General features: G+C 44.1%; 1 protein-coding gene across 4 annotated transcripts in view; it reads left to right on the top strand.

The window, feature by feature from the left end:
* Ptpn11 (protein tyrosine phosphatase non-receptor type 11) overlaps positions 1 to 18,923 on the top strand; it is a 92,098-nt gene that overhangs the window by 61,639 nt on the left and 11,536 nt on the right. For 2 of the 4 annotated variants that reach the window (XM_087198465.1, XM_004843764.4), the window contains exons 9-13: positions 62 to 220; positions 4,652 to 4,783; positions 7,506 to 7,660; positions 8,583 to 8,650; positions 9,131 to 9,282. In XM_087198465.1, the coding sequence (XP_087054591.1) occupies positions 62 to 220; positions 4,652 to 4,783; positions 7,506 to 7,660; positions 8,583 to 8,650; positions 9,131 to 9,282 (666 nt within the window). Of the gene's footprint in view, positions 1 to 61; positions 221 to 4,651; positions 4,785 to 7,494; positions 7,661 to 8,582; positions 8,651 to 9,130; positions 9,283 to 18,923 lie in introns of all 4 variants that reach the window. The other 2 variants (XM_087198463.1, XM_087198464.1) reach the window with 1 other exon arrangement.

Below are 18,923 nucleotides of genomic sequence, written 5' to 3'. Positions count from 1 at the left end.
CTGTTTTGTGTTCTGAAAGCAACTTTCAGATGTCTGAAGGGTTTTCTTCCTAAATTTCTAGCCTGAATTCGAAACCAAGTGCAACAATTCAAAGCCCAAAAAGAGCTACATTGCCACACAAGGCTGCCTGCAAAACACGGTGAACGACTTTTGGCGAATGGTGTTCCAGGAGAATTCTCGAGTGATCGTCATGACGACAAAAGAAGTGGAGCGAGGAAAGGTACACAGAGTCATCTTTTCTGATAAAAATTCTTTCTTGGGGCTGGAGATTTAGCTCAGTGGTTCCGCCGCCTGCCTTGCAAGTGCAAGGTCCCAAGTTTGATCCCAGGTACCAAAAAAAAAAAATTCTTTCTTTTGGGATATCAGGGATCGAACCCAGGACCTCATGTATGCTAGTCAAGTGCTTTACCACTGAGCTACAGCCTCAGCCTCTGAGAAAATATTTTGAAAGCATTGTACATGCCTGGTGGGCCTCATTAGAAATGGAATAAACAGGTACTGCTGCCTACCTTGCAAGCGGAAGGTCCCGAGTTCGATCCCCGGTACAAAAAAAAGAAAAGAAATGGGATAAACAAAGCCAGGTGTGGTGGTACACACCTGTGATGCCATCACTTGGGATGCTGAGGCAGGAGGATTGCTGTAAGTTCAAGGCCAACCTGAAATACATAGTGACAGTGTCTAAAAAAAAAGAGATGGAATAGACAAACTAAGCTCACTCTAACTGACCCTTGGCAAAAAGGAGTAGAAGAAATTGATTAAAATGTGTCTCAGTGTAGTCTCTTTTATAATCTTGTTTGGGACTCCTGGAGCTTCTTAGATCTGATGATTTACAATTTTCTTCAGATTTGGTTATTGTTCACCTTTAATTCTTCAGACATGTACCCCATCCCAGCTGTCCCAAAGACCACTTATAGTGTTTTGAGCTGCTTGGAGTTGTCCCCCGGTCTCTGAGGCTGTGCTTATGTGACTTAGCTCTCTTTCCCTTCTCTGTGATCCATTTTGGGTAATCTCTTTTGCTGTGTTTTTTTGTTAATCTTTTGTCGTGCAGTGTTTAATCTGTTCTTAGTCCTCTTAGTGTGTTTTTCATAGCAGATATTGTGGGGTTCATCCCTGGATGTTTTTCTTGGGTCTTTTTATTATCTTCTGTGTGCCTCCTTTTAGCACGTGCAGCATTTCCCCTGCCCTTTGAGCACACAGACTATATTTATAACTGTCTTCATGTCTTTGTCTACTAATTCTGTCATCAGTGTTAGTTTTTGCAGTGTTTTAGCTAAGATGGGAGGGTGAATCTGCACCCTCTTACTCTGTCAGATGCAGAAGCAGAGAGGGAGAAGGGAGCAAAGGTCTGTCTAGATGGTACCTTCAGGTGGTGAGAGCTCTGAGCAATAACAGTGGTCTCACTGCTCATGTAACCTGTACTTCTCATGACTTTTGTGCAATAAGAAATAATTGGAATTATGCAAACGGTACATTCACTTGAATATTCCAGCATGTTGCAGTTAAAGTTAAAGTTTCCTTTATTGCCACCCCATCCCCTCCTCCCACATAAAAGCCCACTTCTCAGCTTGATGTGTGTTCTTCTGCAGTACCGCCTTGGCATTTCTCATGTATATGCACCTTTACAAGCATGTAGTATTATTGCCATTCTTTCTTGTTTTTGGCTGTGGTTATGGAACCCAGGCCTTGCGCATGCTAAGCATGCATTGTTCCACTGAGCTACACACCAGCCACATGCTAGTTTCCGACTGAACAGTGTTTCCATACAGTAACTTTATCGTGTATCTTGGTTGCTTTTCCTCCCCATTAAGTACATACTCTTCCTCCTTCTCTTAGCATATGCCGGCCTGTCTTATCCGTGTGAGTATCTGTGTGGTATTCTGTGGTGTGGCTGTGTCATAATTTATTTAACCAGGGTGTTGTAGATAGGCCATTCCGTGTTCCAGGGTTTGCTCTTACACACAGTGCTGAAGTGAATGACCTTGGGCTTCCCTTCATATGCAGCAGATGTCAAGAGAGATGGCCGGGCCATAGGATGCACGTGTTGTAAATGTTAATAAGCTGCCTATTGTCCTCTGGAATGGCTGTCCCAGTGCACACTCACCACAACAGGGCCTCGATCCCATCTCCCCACACTCTTAACCATGCTCCAGGTTCTTGGAAATTGTCATATCCCACACCTGTTGGAAAGCAGCCTCTGTGTAGTCCCAAAGTAAGCCCAGCCTGGGCTGGGTGTGTGTGTGTGCTAATATGACAAAAGTACTGTGTTTTTTTTCTGTTCTGGTCTGAGTTTTGTTCTAGTTACCCTTTAATTAGTTCATGTAAAAACTGAGGGGACTGTAATAGTCACACCTAGCAGGTGAGCCTAAGGCTGCTGGGAATGTGGGATTGGAGCCCTCATGCAACTTGCAGGTCAGGTGTGAAGGGCAGTGTGACTGCATAGGATCTTCACTGTTGTACTCCTGGTTGGTGTCTTTCTGTGTCCTTTTGAGGGCCCAATCTGGGCACTGTGAAACAAAGGTGCCCTCCGGCCACAGTAACGCTGGGTGTGTTTGAATTAATGGCCCGGCACAGTGTCTTCAGGGTTTCTGCTTCAGGTGAGTGGTTGCTGCCCTGAATACAGGAAGGGAGCCGAAGCCCTCTGCCCTGCTTCTTGCTTGGATGGAACTGGAGGAGGCTGGCTGTTCTCAGAGCACTTGGGGCTGGGAGAGAGGGGTCTCATGTTGCTGCAGACGCGAAAATATCAGCCTCTACCTGAGGAGCTGTTGAGAGCTCCTAGAACAGATGGACACCGGCCAGATTGCCCTGCCATAGTCCTCACCTCCTCGCCCCATCTCTCCTCCTGCATTTGTCCTCCTCACTTTGGGGGTGCAGAGCCATGGCATGCTGGGCTTGGGCTTTTATCTTCTCTGCAGGCTTCTCTGATAGCCTGCTGTCGGTGTCCCCAGAGCACAGAAGGAAAGCCAGCTGTGAATGCCCTTCAATCCCTGTGCTTTAATGTGAAAGATAATACATTAGCCTTCACATTTAGTGTTGGTTTGCCAGGGTTTCCACATGAGAGTTTGGAAAACCAAGAGGAGGGCTGCAGCAGTTTGCAGCTGTGTAGTCAGCTAAAATGTTCTTTCCAGAGTCATGATTTAATTTTGTGTTCCCTGTTGAGGTCTCTGTAGTGACTGGAACAATCCTCTGAACTGATTGGCCAGTAAAATATTGAGTATAACCCATACTAGAAGGGCATATCTGGGGAAAATGTAATTTGTGTCAAATCTTCTGAAAAGTTTTTGGACCTACCAAATACTGGAGGCAAAGTTGAATTCAGAATAATAGACCATGTCCTTTTGTAGACTTCCCCACTACCTTGTTTGTTTTCTTTCACTTAATCGTTGACTGTGGACGTCTGCAGCTATGCTCTGATTGCTGGTTGTGTAACTCTACATTTCTCTGTCTTCCTCATACACAAAGTGAATTTTTCTTGCTGATATCTGTGTCTTGGTGGTTTCGGAAAGTGAATGATGTGAGTGACCGCTCCTGGAACAAAACAAAACAAAACAAAAGCATTCTCTGCCTGGGACACATCACCAAATAGATACAAATTCATCTGTCATTCAGCAAAATTGTTTCCTTTTTGGTAGCAGGGACAGTTTCCTTGGTGTCATATTTTTCCATCCACCTGTTCCTGAAGGCAGCAATGATCTCAACCTTGGAGCCCCTGTTCAGGGAAAGTGACATGTGTAGCAACTGTCAGATGGGTCTGGATATAGAAAAAGCAGCTGGCTCAGAAGCCCCTAGCTGCCTTTCTGTGATAGAGTTATTCACACTGGGGTTAGATAAGGCGGAGTCCTCCTACATGGATGTGGAAGTGAACCAGACAGTCTGCCTCGTCAGGCAGCCTGTCCACCTCCACAGTCCTTGCCCGCCTTTGCTGCAGAGTGACTGGCAGATCTCTAGAATTCAAAACTCACTGGTTGCTAGATAGCACTCGACTTGGTTGGTCCTTCTCCTTTTGCACCCTTTTTTTTGGTACTGGGGATCGAACTCGGGTCCTTGTGCTTATGCGGCAGGCAGCAAAACCACTGAGCTAAATCCCCGGCCCCTTGCACCCTTTTTTTTTTTAATGAGGGTTGGCACTGGGGATTGAAACCCAGGGCCTTTACATTAATTTACATTGCCTGTTTTTAAAATTTTGAGACAAGTTCTTGCTAAGTTGCTCAGGATGGGCTCAAACTTGGAATCCTCCTGCTTCAGCCTTCCAGAGTACTGGGATTACAGGCATGCGACCACTGTGCCTGGCTGAATCATTTTCTTTAGAGCTAAATAAATAAGCATTAACTCTCCTTTGATCTGTGGCTTGGATCAAATCATTCTGCCACAACTCCTTTTCTCTCTCCTCTTTTTGGTTCTGTGAGCACCTGTGTTCTTTCCCTTTTTTTTGGTACCAGGGATCAAACTGGGATCCTTGTGTTTGCAAGGCAGGCAGTGGAACCTAAATCCCTGGCCCAGTGTGTTCTTTCCTTTTGTATGGAGCAACATAGCAGGCAGGTCGTTTTCCATGTTGGTGCTCTTTAAGCAAGACTTGAACTCCTATTTGCTACTGGTTCCAGCTTTTATTCAGGTCTGGAGAGATTAACAGTCTTTCCTCTGATCCTCCTTCCAGAGCAAATGTGTCAAGTACTGGCCGGATGAGTACGCTCTCAAAGAGTATGGGGTCATGCGCGTCAGGAATGTCAAAGAGAGTGCCGCACATGACTACACGCTAAGAGAACTGAAACTCTCGAAGGTTGGACAAGTAAGTATATTGTCGTATCTTAGAGACTTTGGTGACTGCTTAGGTGCGTGGCCACCTGAGGTCCTGCACTACTCATGTTGGCACACATCACATATGCATTGTTGATTCCATAGTCACTTATCAGGTGCCATTTACATGCTGGCTACAGTTCAGGCTCCTGGTACGTTGTGAATGTGACAGACACTGTCCCTGCTCTCATAAGGCCTAGCAGAATTCCAGATCTAAAAGTAATACCAACAAAGCTGTTGGATTATCTAGGTCTGTGAAGCCTACAGGGTATGTTTGAGAGGGATTGGGTTCTCAAGATGAATAAGGAGGGCCTCTCTCAGGGGTGACCCTTGAGCCAACACCTAATCTGGAGGAGCCAGGCATCCAGAGAATGAGAAGGGCCCAGGGGTTAGGACCAAGGAGGAGGCCACTGCAGTGGATGGTAAAGATGGCAGGGCTTGACTAGGGCAGTAGCAGGGGCAGGAAATTAGAGGAGTGGCCGGAGGAGATGGTGGGGGAGGATGTGAAGGGGGTTAATAGGGCAGATGGGATCCAGGGCATCCTGGATAGATTGGTTTTGATCGACAGGGGGATGTTTCTTCTGTGGCAACAGAAGGGCAGGAGGAATAGGTGTCCCCAGATGCCAAGGCACCGATGAGCTGAGTGGGTTTACTCTATGTTCTCTCTGAGGCATGAGGCACGACCATCACTCAGGAGCTGAAGGGTCTAAGAAGAAATGGAGTATTTGAACTCAGGGAAAGGTAGAAGTAGTAATCGTGGAAAGAGGGCAAGCAATCCAGACATGTATGTTTAGACCTCGTCACCTGGTTGTGGGATTTTTCTCCAAGGGTATGCTGGTCCTTGGGCACAGAGCAGATAGGAGGTGGCTCGTCCAGGCCTGGAGCATAGCACAGTGGCACAGTGGCTGGAGAGAAGGTCATGGGACTGGAGGGGTGTGGCAGAGAGCAGCTGTCCCCACGGTCCATGGAGTCCTGGCTGGATCAGGAGGGAACAGGTAGAAAGCAAGGGTGTAGTGGTGTCGTGGCTGGAGGAGGTGAGCAGGAAGCTGTGCATGGCGTTCGGGGTGGTGCAGCTGCCTGCATTGCATTTGTGAGGTTGGAGTGTTGCGGTTCTCCCAATGATGAGGAGAACGCAAAGGTCCAGTCTGTCCTGGAGACGGGAGAGGGGCTGGGGGAGTGTGGCCATCAGACAGAAATGAGAGGTGTCGGGGACACTGGAGCACAACTCCAGGGAGGCTTTGCTTCTCATTGTCGGGTGTTTCTGGGTAGCAGGAGAGTTTTCCTGAGTGTCAGTGATGACCCTTTCACACCCCCAGATGCTCTGAGAAGTGGGGATGCTAGATGTCCACATGGGCTTGTTTTCTGCCCTGCTCCTGCTTTCTATGTAGCCTTTTACATTTGTTTCCAAGTGCCCTTGCATGGTCTCACGGAGCCTCCTCACTGGCTGCCTGGGGAGGAGGAGCAAGGGCAGAGCCTTGCTGACCACTTCTGAGGAGGAGGGCGGAGGCACAGTGAGGTTGGAGCTGGTCTCATGTTCCCTGGCTGGCCTTCCTGTGATGCACGGAGTGCCTGATGTTTAGGTTACTCAGTAGCATCAAAGCAATTTTTTTCTCCATCATCATCAGCAAATTAAATACATACAATTTACAGACAGATCTTAATTGTGGCTCAGATTCCTTGGATGTACTAAAGTTCACTGGTGGTGGATGCTGGTCTACTAACTCTGTCTTTAAAAATGTCATTTAGGGGCCGGGGATTTAGCTCAGTGGTTCTGCCGCCTGCCTTGCAAGCCCAAGGACCCAAGTTTGATCCCCAGTACCAAAACAAAAGCAAAACAAAAAAAATGTCATTTAGCTTCTTGGATTGTCTCTGAGTACTTAGGAAGAAGCTATAGCAATGAATAGTGCTGTTTCCATGCCTGCTTTGGATACACCCTGAATCGTGATGCTTTTTGGTCTTCTGTAGTCTGGGGCTTCATTAATTATCACTGTCCTCAAAATAGCTACAGTGTTCAGAGTCTCATATCTGCTGGGCAGGTGTGTGTGTGTGTGTGTGTGTGTGTGTATATGTGTGTGTGTGTGTGTGTGTGTGTGAGACAGAGACAGAGAGATCACTCTTCCCATGTTGCAAATAGAGTTTGGCTTCGAGATGTGCAGGGGCCTCAGTGCGTGTGAATGCTGAGGGTTTGAACCCAGATCTCATCATCTGATATGCAAAGCTTGTCTTCTTACCTACTTGGCTCTAAACAAGACCTTAAAATACAATATTGTAATAGAAGCACATGTATGTACTTGCTGAGGGTTGGGTATAAAAGATGACAAAGGGGAACAGATGTCTTGGAATACCTGTTTCATCGGGGGAGCCTGTGTCCTTAGAGACCTCAGGTGCCTCTGGAGCTGAGCTCCAGAGTGAGGAAGTGGGTGAGGAGGAAGGGGACGTCGCCTGGGTTGGTGGTTCAGATGTGTTTGGGTCTGCAGCTCCCCGAAGAGCAGACTGCCTTACCTGCCATCTTAGTTCTCGGGACAGAGGCAGGACGCCCCATCAGGTCCTGTAAAGCAGTGCACTGGGAAAGTGGTGGGAGGGGTCTTTAGATGGCACATGGGGAGACTCTGGGCTTCTGGCTTACACAGCATCTAGTACAGTTGGGGATTAGGCGATTCCTCAGCCCCTTGATTTATTTAATTCTGTTCTGGTTTTTCTTGGCTCTACTCCAGGGGAATACGGAGAGAACGGTCTGGCAATACCACTTTCGGACCTGGCCGGACCACGGCGTGCCCAGTGACCCCGGGGGCGTGTTAGACTTCCTGGAGGAGGTCCACCACAAGCAGGAGAGCATCATGGACGCGGGCCCTGTCGTGGTGCACTGCAGGTGACAGTCACCGCCTGCCCTGGCTCCAGAGCTTGTTTTTACTCACCTGCCCCAGCTTTTTAAAGTGTTAAGGTCTATTTGAGGTGTGAATGAACTGCATTAAGGGACATATTTCCCATGGCCCTAGAGGCCTGTCAGGTGTTGGGGGCAGTGAGGATGGGGAGGACTCAGTCCTTATTCTCTCTCAAGGGTCCTTATTCTCCAGGGTCCCTTAGTCTAGCTAGTTTTGTGTGTGTGTGTGTGTGTGTGTGTGTGTGTGTGTGTGTGTGTGTGTGTTTAATGTAGTAATTTGGGATTCATGTTTTTGACTGTGGTTCTTTTCTCTTCTGTCATGGAAATAAGACATATTCTTTCCCCCAATGCCACACTTGTTTGCTTTATGAAATTCTGACTGCTTCCTGCTTGGGCCTTTGATAGAAGATCCCTGTGGCCTTCATAGTTTGTGGCTACTGGTGACCCAGTTTGGGCTTCCTGATTATACTGGGGAAAGTTTGGTATCCTAAACCTCATGCAGGGCAATTAGATGCAGATGAAACGTTTTGTTCATTTTTTTTTAAGCTACCATTTATTGAGCCCTTGTGGGTGCCAGCCTCTGAGCTCAGTGTTTTTCCTACATTATTCACAGTTGAACTCACAATCCTGGAAGGTGTGTACCTGTGTCCCCACTTCACAGATGAGACAGAGGGTCAGAGAGTTGAAGGGACTTGCCTCGGGCACATTGTATGGAGAGGCTGGGCTCCAGGTGTAGCTGGGCTGACCCCAAAGCCCTGTGCTCTTTGCTAATATATTTGCAGATACAGAGACTATCTTATAAATTCTCCCAGGAGCAGACATTGTTTCTGTGAATATTAATAGCTTGGTTTTGCATAAAAGACCCCCACAAATGACACACTGTCCCTGCCTTTTGTCTTTCTGTTCACAGTGCTGGAATTGGCCGGACAGGAACATTCATTGTGATTGATATCCTTATTGACATCATCAGAGAGAAAGGTAGGTCATCCGGAGGCCACAAAGCCACAGCTCCTATTTGTACTTTCAGGAAGGAAAGGGCCAGGGAAAATAACCCACTCAAGAGAATTTGAGTGTGAAAGAATTTTTGTGAAAGTCTGGGCCAAAGACTCTGCCTTCCTTTGTCTGCCCAAGAAAAGAAGTGATGTATAACATGGGGCCCAGAAGTGCGGGGGCCCCTTGCTGTGGCCTTGTGATGCCTCTGGGTGCTGGTTTCTCCTGACCATTTAGTCCTTGCTTGCAGCATGGGGTGGTTCCTTTAGGAAGGGGTATCCTGACCTCCTGACTGTCATAGCATCTTGTGTCATCATTGGCACTGCTCAGAAGTCCAGCCCTGGGGCCCTCAGCGCCAGAGTGGTAGTGGCCATATCTGCGTCTCTCCAGCTTGCTGGAAGCTGTGTGTTAAACAGCTTCATCCTGGCTTGGTAGTTCTCCTGCTGCTTCATGGTGTTCGCTTTGCAGGTGTCGACTGCGACATCGATGTTCCCAAAACCATTCAAATGGTACGGTCTCAGAGGTCAGGGATGGTCCAGACAGAAGCACAGTACCGGTTTATCTACATGGCTGTCCAGCATTATATTGAAACACTACAGCGAAGGATTGAAGAAGAGCAGGTATGGAGCTGGAGGGACCAGTCTGGATCTCCTCTGGGCTTACATCAACAGCTGTCTCTATTTGAGAGTGGGAAACAGATTCCCAGATAAAAGGGCCTCTCAGGAAACGAATTCTTCCCTACTTTGCAGTTCTGGGTTTTTAGTCCAGAGGCGCTTAGGGAGGGTGCCGTGCCATTGTTCTGGCCTGGCAGGTTGAGGCTCTGCTGTGCAGAATGTTTATGATTTTCCTAAGCTTGCATGGGAAGCTTAGAACTGAGAGAGAGCCTTGAGATTTCTAGCCTGTTCCAGCTTTGATCCAGGCCATGTTTAGCCTGATTCCTTCTCTTAAAATGAATACCTCACTCTTAATAGCACATGGAAATTTGAACCACTAGTTTGGTTGAGCTGGAAACGGTGAAATTTTAATTTTAATAAGCAGTGCATAATGAAGAAGAATGTGGAATTGGCACCTTTGCATTTGAAGCTATTCATAACGGACACAAAGCTGAGTTAATTAGGACTATGCTGAGCCGAGGGAGATGAGGACTGCTCTTTTGGGGAGCTGTACTTATCTGCCCCCACTGTAGTCCCATCGAGCTGTTGCAGATGGGCTAGTGTCTAAACAGTAATGGTGTTTGTCTGTTTTTCCCTGTTTATTGCCTGCCAGAGAGCTCCATTTCTCAAAATGGGATCTGGCACCTAAGTGCATGATTTCTAGCCCAGACAGGGTCACTAAGTTGCTAAACTGTCCAGCCTGGGGTTATACTTGCGATCCTGCTTCGTCTTGCCACAGTATTGGGATTACAGGCAGGTGTCATCATGCATGGCTTTTAGTTCTTTAAATCTGAATTGGACTTTTTTTTTTTATGGTCCTAGAGATTGAACCGAGGACCTTGCATGTTCCAGGCAGGTGGTCTGCCACTGAGCTGTTTTTCCAGCCCTCTAAATTTGTATTATTTTAAGCTTAATGAAATATGTAGATGGTTTTTTTTTTTTTTTTGGAGACGTGGTCTTGCCTCCGTAGTAGAGGTTGGCCTTGAACTCACTGTGTAGCCTAGGCTGGCCTTGAACTCAAGGTGATCCTCCTGCCTCTGCCTGCTGAGTGCTGGGATTACAGGCTTGTACCACCATCCACACACAACCTAGACATTTTTAAGAGTTCAGAGCTGGCCATAGTGGTATACGCCTATAATCCTAGCATTTGGGAGGCTGAAGCAAGAAGATCAAAAGTTAAGTCCAGACTGGGTTACCTGTGAGATCCTTTCTCCAAAAAAAAAGTTCAGGCCAATTATTTAGTAGAATGCTCTTCAGTTTGGGTCTGTCTGATGCTTGCTTTTGATGTGAGTCAGGTCTGTGACAGGTCTGCCACAGAAGTGACGTTGTACCCCTGGTGCAGCCTAGTAGGAGCACACTCGGTTTGATTGATTCGTTACTGGTGGGTGTTAGCTTGATCATGTGAGATAAGATAATGTCTGTTAGATTTTTCCACCATGAAATTACTGTTTTTTCCTCTGTAGTTAATTCCTTGTAGGTAGATACTTGAGATTGTATATGTAACCTATTTCTCATACTTTTTGCCTCCTAATTTCACATTCATTGATTTTTTTGCTTGATTGTAGCATTTGCCAAAGGGTGGGTTTCTATTTTTATCATTGTTTCTCCTCAGCTTTATTAAAATATAATTGATAAATAAAATTGTATATACTCAGGTTGTATATTTTGATTAATGTTATGAAATGATTACCACAGTCCAGTGCATCCACACATCCACCACCTCACATAGCTAACTTCTTTTTGTGTGTGGTGAGAATATTTAAGATTGCCTCTCTTAGCAGACCTCAAGCACACACTACATTAACTGCAGTCACCATTGTATAATAGGCTCTAGAACTTAATTCACTGTGTAACTGAAGGTTTGTATTCTTTGACCATGGTCCAACCAGTTTCCCACAACCAACCCCTGGCAACCACTGCTTTCTGTGATTTCAACTTTTTTAGATTTAACATATTAATGAGATCATGAAGTATTTGTCTTTCTGTGTCTGGCTTATTTTACTGAGCATAATGTCCTCTAGGTTCCTCCATTTTGTTGGAAATAGATTTTTCCTTCTTTTTAAATCCAAATAATATCCCACCATGTGTATACATTGCTTTTTCTTTATGCATTCATCTATTGATGGACCCTTAGATTAGTTCCAGATTTTGGCTCTTGTGAATAATGCTGCAGTGAACATGGGAGTGCATGATCTCATTTCTTTTAAATATTTACCCAGTAGTGGGATTGCTAGATCATATGATAGTTACTACTTTCATATTTTGAGAAACCTCCATTCTTTTCCGCATAGTGGTACACCAATTTACGTTCCTGCCTATAATGTGAAAGAATTTCCTCCTCACCCTTACCAACATTTGTTATCTTTTGATTGGTACTGGGGATTGAACTCAGGACCTTGTACTTGCAAGGCAGGCCCGGCACCACTGAGCTAAATTCTCAGCCCTAGTAATAACCTTTTTAGCATGTATGAGGTGATATCTTATTTTGGTTTTGATTTGTATTTCCCTGATGATAATGATGTTGAGCACTTTTTCCATGCCTGTTGGCCGTTTGTATGTCTTTGGAGGACAAATACCTATTCGAATTCTCTTTCTATAACCTTATATGTACGGTGGGTAGTAGTTCCTATGGACCAAAGTTGACAGTTTACATAGCCATGGTGCAGTTATCAAAATTAAAAAGTTAACATTGGTACATTACTATTATAAGGTCTAGAATTTATTTGGTTTACATCAGTTTTCTCCTGAATATCCTTTTTCAGTTCAGGATCCTACATTGAGTTTCCTGGCCTAACTGAATTGTCTCCTCTGGTTTAAGATCATTTCGTGGTTGTCTCTTGCTTTGCATGACCTCAATAATTTTGAAGAGTACCTGTCAGACATCCTGTACAGGGTCCCTCAAGCTAGGTTTGTCTGATGTTTTGTCGTGATTAGAAGGAATAGCAGATCTTGGGGAAGAATATCTCAGAGGTGTTCTGTGGCGTGTTCTCATCACTCAGGGTGTGAATGTTACCAGCATGGTGTCTGCCAGGTTTCTCTCACTGTGCACTTCCTCCACTTCCATTCCCCGGTTCTGTTCCTTGCAAATGAATCAGTTAGTGTCGACCATACTGAGGGAATTGAAATTAAGCTGTATCTCCTGAAGTGGGTGGTAGCCACATAAGTTACTTAGAATCCTTGTAAGGATGATTTGTCCTTTTATTTATCTATCTACCTATCTATCTATGTCTGTTTAATCATTTATACCAGCATAGACCCATTTATATGTATTTTATACTCTGTCTTATAGTACTATGTTATTTATGTTTTTGCTTGAATTGTTGTAGCTTTGGGCATTGGGAATTTTTTCTGTAGACTGCTGAACTCTGACAGTGTGAATTCTCCTTTTGTTTTTGAGTTTCCCTTACTTGCTGGCACTGCAGGATGCCCCAGGCTCATCTTACACTGTGCCCACCACAACCCTGGAATCAGTCAGTTTCTGATGAGGCCCCTCCCCTTCCTTTCCTTAGAGACTGCTGTTCAGAAACCTTGGCCGGGGCTTGGGTGTGTTCATTGCCACTGAGCACCACTGTTTGTAGGCTCTCCTGGCAGCCAGAGCAGACACTGTATGTTCACATACTCATGCATGTGCGCATGTACAAGTCGATCTTTCTGTTTCTGGATCTGTCTGTATATATGTTAAACATGAGTTCATAATAGTGTCTCTGACTGTAATCCAGTACCACAGAGTCCATTCTGGCTTTCCCATGGCTCATTTATAGTTTTTTTCTCTATGGGGAGAAACTTCACTCCCGTTATCTTCAACTTAACATACTCATTTGTTCAGCTCTGCTCTATATGTAAAGTAGTTTCAGAATTGCTAACCTGTACTCCTGTGAGAATCAAACTTAGCAAGCAGAGAACTTTTCTTTGAAGAAGATAATCACATCCTCCTAGGAAGTGGCATTTAAGCTTCAGGGTACAGTGACTGAAGCAGCCTTCCCTCGAAGTATATGGTGTAGAAGTTACTTTACAGAGCTTGGACAGAAGTGCGATGGCACAGGGTACATTTAAGCTGCAGCAACTTAAATTAATCAAGACTTAAACAGGCCTGGTATGACACTTGCCATTCAGCTGCTTCTATTTTTTTGGTACTGGGGATCAAACTCGGGACTTCTGCTTGCAAGGCAGGCAGTGGAACCACTGAGCTAAATCCCCTGCCCCCCAGCTGCTTCTATATTATTAAACATTTCCTTGCTGTTTGGTGTTATTCCTTTAATAATTACGTGGGTATCTTGTGCGTAGCAGCCCCTGGTAGATGCTTAGGTTCCGGCAGTCAGTGGGACAGGCGTGGATATTGCCAAGTTCATCTGTGTTCACATGGGAGCATGTCCCCCACCCCCGCCATGCCCTGCATGTTTTATTTGTTCCCCTGGATATGTGCATCTTCACATGTCTTTCTCAGTCTCCATGGCTAATGAGGACCTTTTCACATCTGTTCATTCAGTTGTCCATAAAGTAGGTTGGACCGTGTGATGGCTATGTGCCAGGTCTGGGGAATGAAAGTGGTCGTGGTCCTGAGAAGAGGTGAAGTCCAGGAGGGCTGGTGCTGAGTCTTGGATGGGAGTGTGGGGTGTGAGGAGTGGGATTGGTGAGGAAGCAGAGATCGGATTTTCACTTGGCTTGTGGGCCATATTAAGGATTTTAGACTTTGTTCTGGAGGCAGGAAGTTACTGAGCGATTTGAAGCAGAAGGGTAGTGCAAAAGAACCTGGCTCGAGGCTGAAGAACTGGGAGGCACAAGGCTGGAGCAGCCACAGCTGTGCTGATGGGAACTGATGGAGGATTGTGGAGACCGGGCAGGTCTGATAATGACCTTGGGGAAAAGTAGAACCAGTCCATCTTTGAGATTAGCTGTAGTGGTAGCTGAGGTATTTGCAATCCTGAACCAGAACACACTGGCCAGCTGACCTGTAACTTCGACAGGAGCATTTTCATTTTGCCCTCTGTCTTAGTTACTTTTCTTGTTGCTGAGACAAAATACCTGACACCCAAAGTTAGAGGAGGAAAGGTTTATTTTGGCTCACAGTTTTTTGAGGTTTCAGTCCATAGTAGGCTGGCTCCAAGGCAGGGTGGCATGGCAGAGGAGAAACAGTTCATGGCAGGCAGAAGACAGAAGGCAGAAGGCACCAAGCAAGTGAGCTCAAGTGACAAGCCACAAGCTTCTTTCTGTCCCTTGTATCTTATCCAGGCTATGCTTAGGGGCCAAGTAGCACTCATATTCTTAATCCTAGTACTGCACCGTGACTCAAGCCACACTCCAGAGCCAACCACCTCTGAAAAGCCCCACCTTGACAACATGAGGCTTTGGAGGGACTCTAGACACAAGGCATCCAGCCTCCCTGCTCACGGCTTTTGGAGATCCTGTGATTTAACATTTAAGAACTTAATCAGAGTTACTTCACATGGAAAGCTGTTTCATACCAGATGATGTGGAGCCTTGTGGTGGATCCCTCCTTTTAACCTTGGCTGTGTGTCAGTTGGCAAGGGTGTGAGATTTATTATCAACCGTGCAGGAGGCTTGATAACCATGCTATGTCATTGAATCCAGATGGAGGATAGATCAACTTCCGATTATTTTCTAAGCCTCGGAAACACAGCCTCCACCTCCCCAAAATAAAACAGAACAACTCGTCTCATCTGAGATTTTTTTCTTGATCTATAAGAGCTGGGGCAGTCACAGTACAGAGAGACAAATTCATCTGATTTATGAATTGGTTTTATTTCTTATTCTTTCTAAATAAGTGAAAAAGCCACCAACATTTTTATGCTTTTGCCTGGGTTACTTTGATTCATTGAAATAGTTCCTGTTCTATTTCTATTAATTAGTCCTCTTTAGAAAATTCTAATTATTTAATTTAGAAATACTAATTTTGGTTTTCAAGAGCATACTTATTAAGGAGGGGAAAAGAGCAGTTGCTGTCAATAGGTCTAGAGTTTCTGTAATGAAAGATGAGAAAGTCCCAGAGATCTGCTGTACAACAATGTGTGTAGAGTTAGTAATACTGTAGTGTACATTTAAAAATTTACTAACGGGAGCCAGGCACAGTGGTGTATGTCTGAAAACCCAGCACACTGGGAAGTTGAGGCAGAAGGATCACAAGTTCCAGCCCAGTCTGAGCAACTTAGCAATTTAGTCAGACTGTGTCTCAAAATTTTTTTAAAAAGGGAGGGGCCAGGGGATGTAGTTTAGTGTGAAAGCCCTGGGTTGAATCTGCACTCCCCCTATCCCCTCACAGGCACAAAATTCGTAATGGGCTGGGAGATTAGTTCAGTGGTAAAGCACTTGCCTAGCATGCACAAGGCCCTTGGTTCAATCCCTAGTACTGCACCTACCTTATTAGTAGATCTTATGCTATGTACTTTTTAATCACAGTTTTTTAAAAACAATATTGAATAATAAAGCAAGTTTACTCTTTAGTTTTATTGCACATTTAAAGAATGAGTTAAGCTATTTAAACTTTAGAATAAGTTTTAAAATAATATTCTACTGGGCCGGGGATTTAGCTCAGTGGTGCCGCCGCCTGCCTCGCAAGCTCAGGTCCTGGGTTTGATCCCTGGTATCAAAAAAAAATTCTACCAATTCTTTTTTTTTTTTTTTTTTGCTTAAATTCTTTTATTGGTACATTTTACGTATACAATACGTTTACATTTATCATTGGGCGTTTGTACCTGTACATGATGTATCATGGTTCTTAGTTTTCCCCCATTACCTGTGCACCCTTCACCCCTCTACCCTTCCCTATTTATATACTTCGTTTCCATTTTTTTTTCTTTTCTCATAATTTTTCCTTTCCATTCTTTCCTTTCCCCATCTCCTCCGACCACCCCTACCCCTTTGGACCTTTTCCTATTTCAAATTATCAATTATTAGTTATTAATCCTTTTAGTCCTTATTTACACTCTCAGTTTCTCACACTAGAGAAACTGTTCAGTATTTACACGTGTGTCTTATATATTTCACTTAAAAGTATGGCCTCAATATGCATTCATTTAGCTATAAATGACTCTAGTTTCTTGTTCTTTATGGCTGAGTAGTACTCCATTTTATTAAAAAACCACATCTTCTTTATCAAGTTTCCAGTTGAATGGGCACTTGGGCTGTTTCCAAGCTTTAGCTATTACAAACTGTGCCGCAATAAACTTGGATGCACATATATCTCTGTGGTATGATTCTTTTAATTCTTTTGGGAAAATACCCAGCAGGGGAATAGCTGGGTCAAATGGGATCTCCAGCCCTAGTTCTTTGAGGTATATCCGCACTGATTTCCACAGTGGTTGCACCAGTCTACACTCCCACCAACAATGGAGAAGGGTTCCTTTCTCTCCACACCCCTGCCAGCATTTGTTATTGGTTGATTTCTTGACAGCAGCCATGCTTTCTGGGGTGAGGTGGAATCTCAGTGTTGTTTTCATCTGCATCTCTTGACTGACCAGTGATGTTGAACATTTTTTCATATGTTTATTTGCTGCTTTTACTTCTTTGTCTGAGAAATGTCTGTTCATTTCAGATGCCCATTTTTGAATTGGGTCTTTGAATTTGGGGGGGGGTGTCTGATTTTTTTCAGTTCTTTATAGATTCTAGATAGTAGTCCTTTGTCTGAGTTACAGTTGCTAAAAATTTTTTCCCACATTGTAGGTTGTCTCTCAGCTCTGTTGGTGGTTTCTCTTGCAGTGTAGAAGCTTTTTAATAAGATGAGATCCCAGTTGTTGATTCTTTCTGCTAGTTCCCGTGCTACTGAGGTTTTGTTCATAAAGTCTTTTCCTATGCCAATGCCTTCAAGAGTTCTACCTAACTTATCTTCCAGCAAGTTTAGTGTTTCTGTCTTAATATTTAGATCTTTAGTCCACTTAGATCTTGGTTTAGTACATGGTGATAGATATGGGTGTAGTTTTAATCTCTGACAGGTTGAAATCCAGTTTTTCCAACACCATTTATTAAATAGGCTATCTGTCCTCCAATGAGGGTGGTTGGCTCCTTTTTCAAAGATGAGGTGGCTGAGTATGTCTGGAGTTGTTTCTGCATCTTCTAATCTATTCCACTGATCCTTGAGTCTGTTTCTTTGCCAGTACCATACTGTTTTTATCACAGTAGCTTTGTAGTATAGCTTCAAGTTGGGTATTGTGATACCATGAGCCATGTCTCTGTTGCCCAGAATTGCTTTTACTATTCTAGGTCTCTTCTGGTTCCAAATGAATTTTTGGATTGTTTTCTCTAGTTCTGTGAAGTATATTGTTGGAATTTCAATTGGCATTGCATTGAATCTGTGTAGCACTTTTGAAAGTATGGCCATTTTCACTATATTGGTTCTTCCTACCCAGGAGCAAGGGATGTCTTTCCATTTTCTTGTATCCTCTTTGATCTCCTTTTTCAGGGTGCTGTAGTTTTCAGTGTAGAGGTCTTTTGCTTCCTTTGTTAGAGTGATTCCTAGATATTTCATTTTTTTGGATGCTATTATAAAAGGAATTGTTTGCCTAATATCTCTCTCAGTGAGTCTGCTATTTGTGTATAAGAAGGCTATTGTTTTTTGAGTGTTGACCTTATATCCAGCTACTCTACTGAATCTGTCAATTAAGTCTTTTGGCAGAGTTTTTTGGGCCTTCTATGTAAAGTATTGTATCATCAGCAAATAATGAGAGTTTAACTTCTTCCTTTCCTATCTTTATTCCTTTTATTTCTTTCTCTTTTCTAATTGGTGTGGCTAATGTTTCCAGAACTATATTGAGCAGGAGTGGTGATAGTGGGCATCCTTGTCTTGTTCCTGATTTTAGCGTGAAAGTTTTCAGTTTTTGACCATTTAGTATGATGTTGGCTGTTGGTTTTTCATAGATAGCCTTAATCAGGTTGAGATAAAGACCTTCTATTCCAAATTTCTGTAGGGTTTTATCATGAATGGATGTTGGATTTTGTCAAATGCCTTTTCTGCATCTATTGAGATGATCATGTGGTTTTTATCCTTGACTCTGTTAATATAGTGTATTATCTACCACTTCTTTAATTTAATTTTCTTTGGTTTGAGTGGATTCTGGGGAGTGAACCCAGGGCTACACGAATGCTAGACATGTTCTAGCATTCTACTACTGAGCTACCCCCAGAACCCCTTAATATTTAATTTGAAATTACATTGTATTTTTGTAAAGATTATTCCGTATGTAAGTCAAGATTTCAGGGCTACGAGTCTGTGACTTCTTTTCAAAAGTGATTATTCATAAGGCTGTTAGTTTTTGGTTTTGGGGGTTTTTTTGATGCCAGGGATTAAACTCAGGACCTTGTGCTTGAGAGGCAGGCACAGTGCCCCTGAGCTAAATCCCCGGCCCCATAAGGCCTTTAATTTTCTTTTTTTTTCTGTTTTTTTTGGTACTGGGGATCGAACTTGGGTCCTTGCGCTTGTGGGGCAGGCGGCGGAAAGGGCCTTTAATTTTTTAAAAAAATAATCATTCAAAAAATTTCAAAACTGTCAACATTGAGGCATATTCACCTCACATTTCTGTATTGCAGTCTTTCCCTGGCCTTTAAGTTCTGTGGTGACTGCTTTATCACTTACAGACTTGGTTTGGCTGCTTTAACAG

The sequence above is a fragment of the Heterocephalus glaber genome, unplaced genomic scaffold (assembly GCF_053883595.1).
Source record: "Heterocephalus glaber isolate CG9 unplaced genomic scaffold, H.glaber_assembly_v1.0 deba00001687, whole genome shotgun sequence".
In the NCBI taxonomy this organism is placed as follows: domain Eukaryota; kingdom Metazoa; phylum Chordata; class Mammalia; order Rodentia; family Bathyergidae; genus Heterocephalus; species Heterocephalus glaber.
The sequence above is the reverse complement of the archived record's forward strand: the minus strand, read 5'-3'. Positions and strand labels throughout refer to the sequence as shown.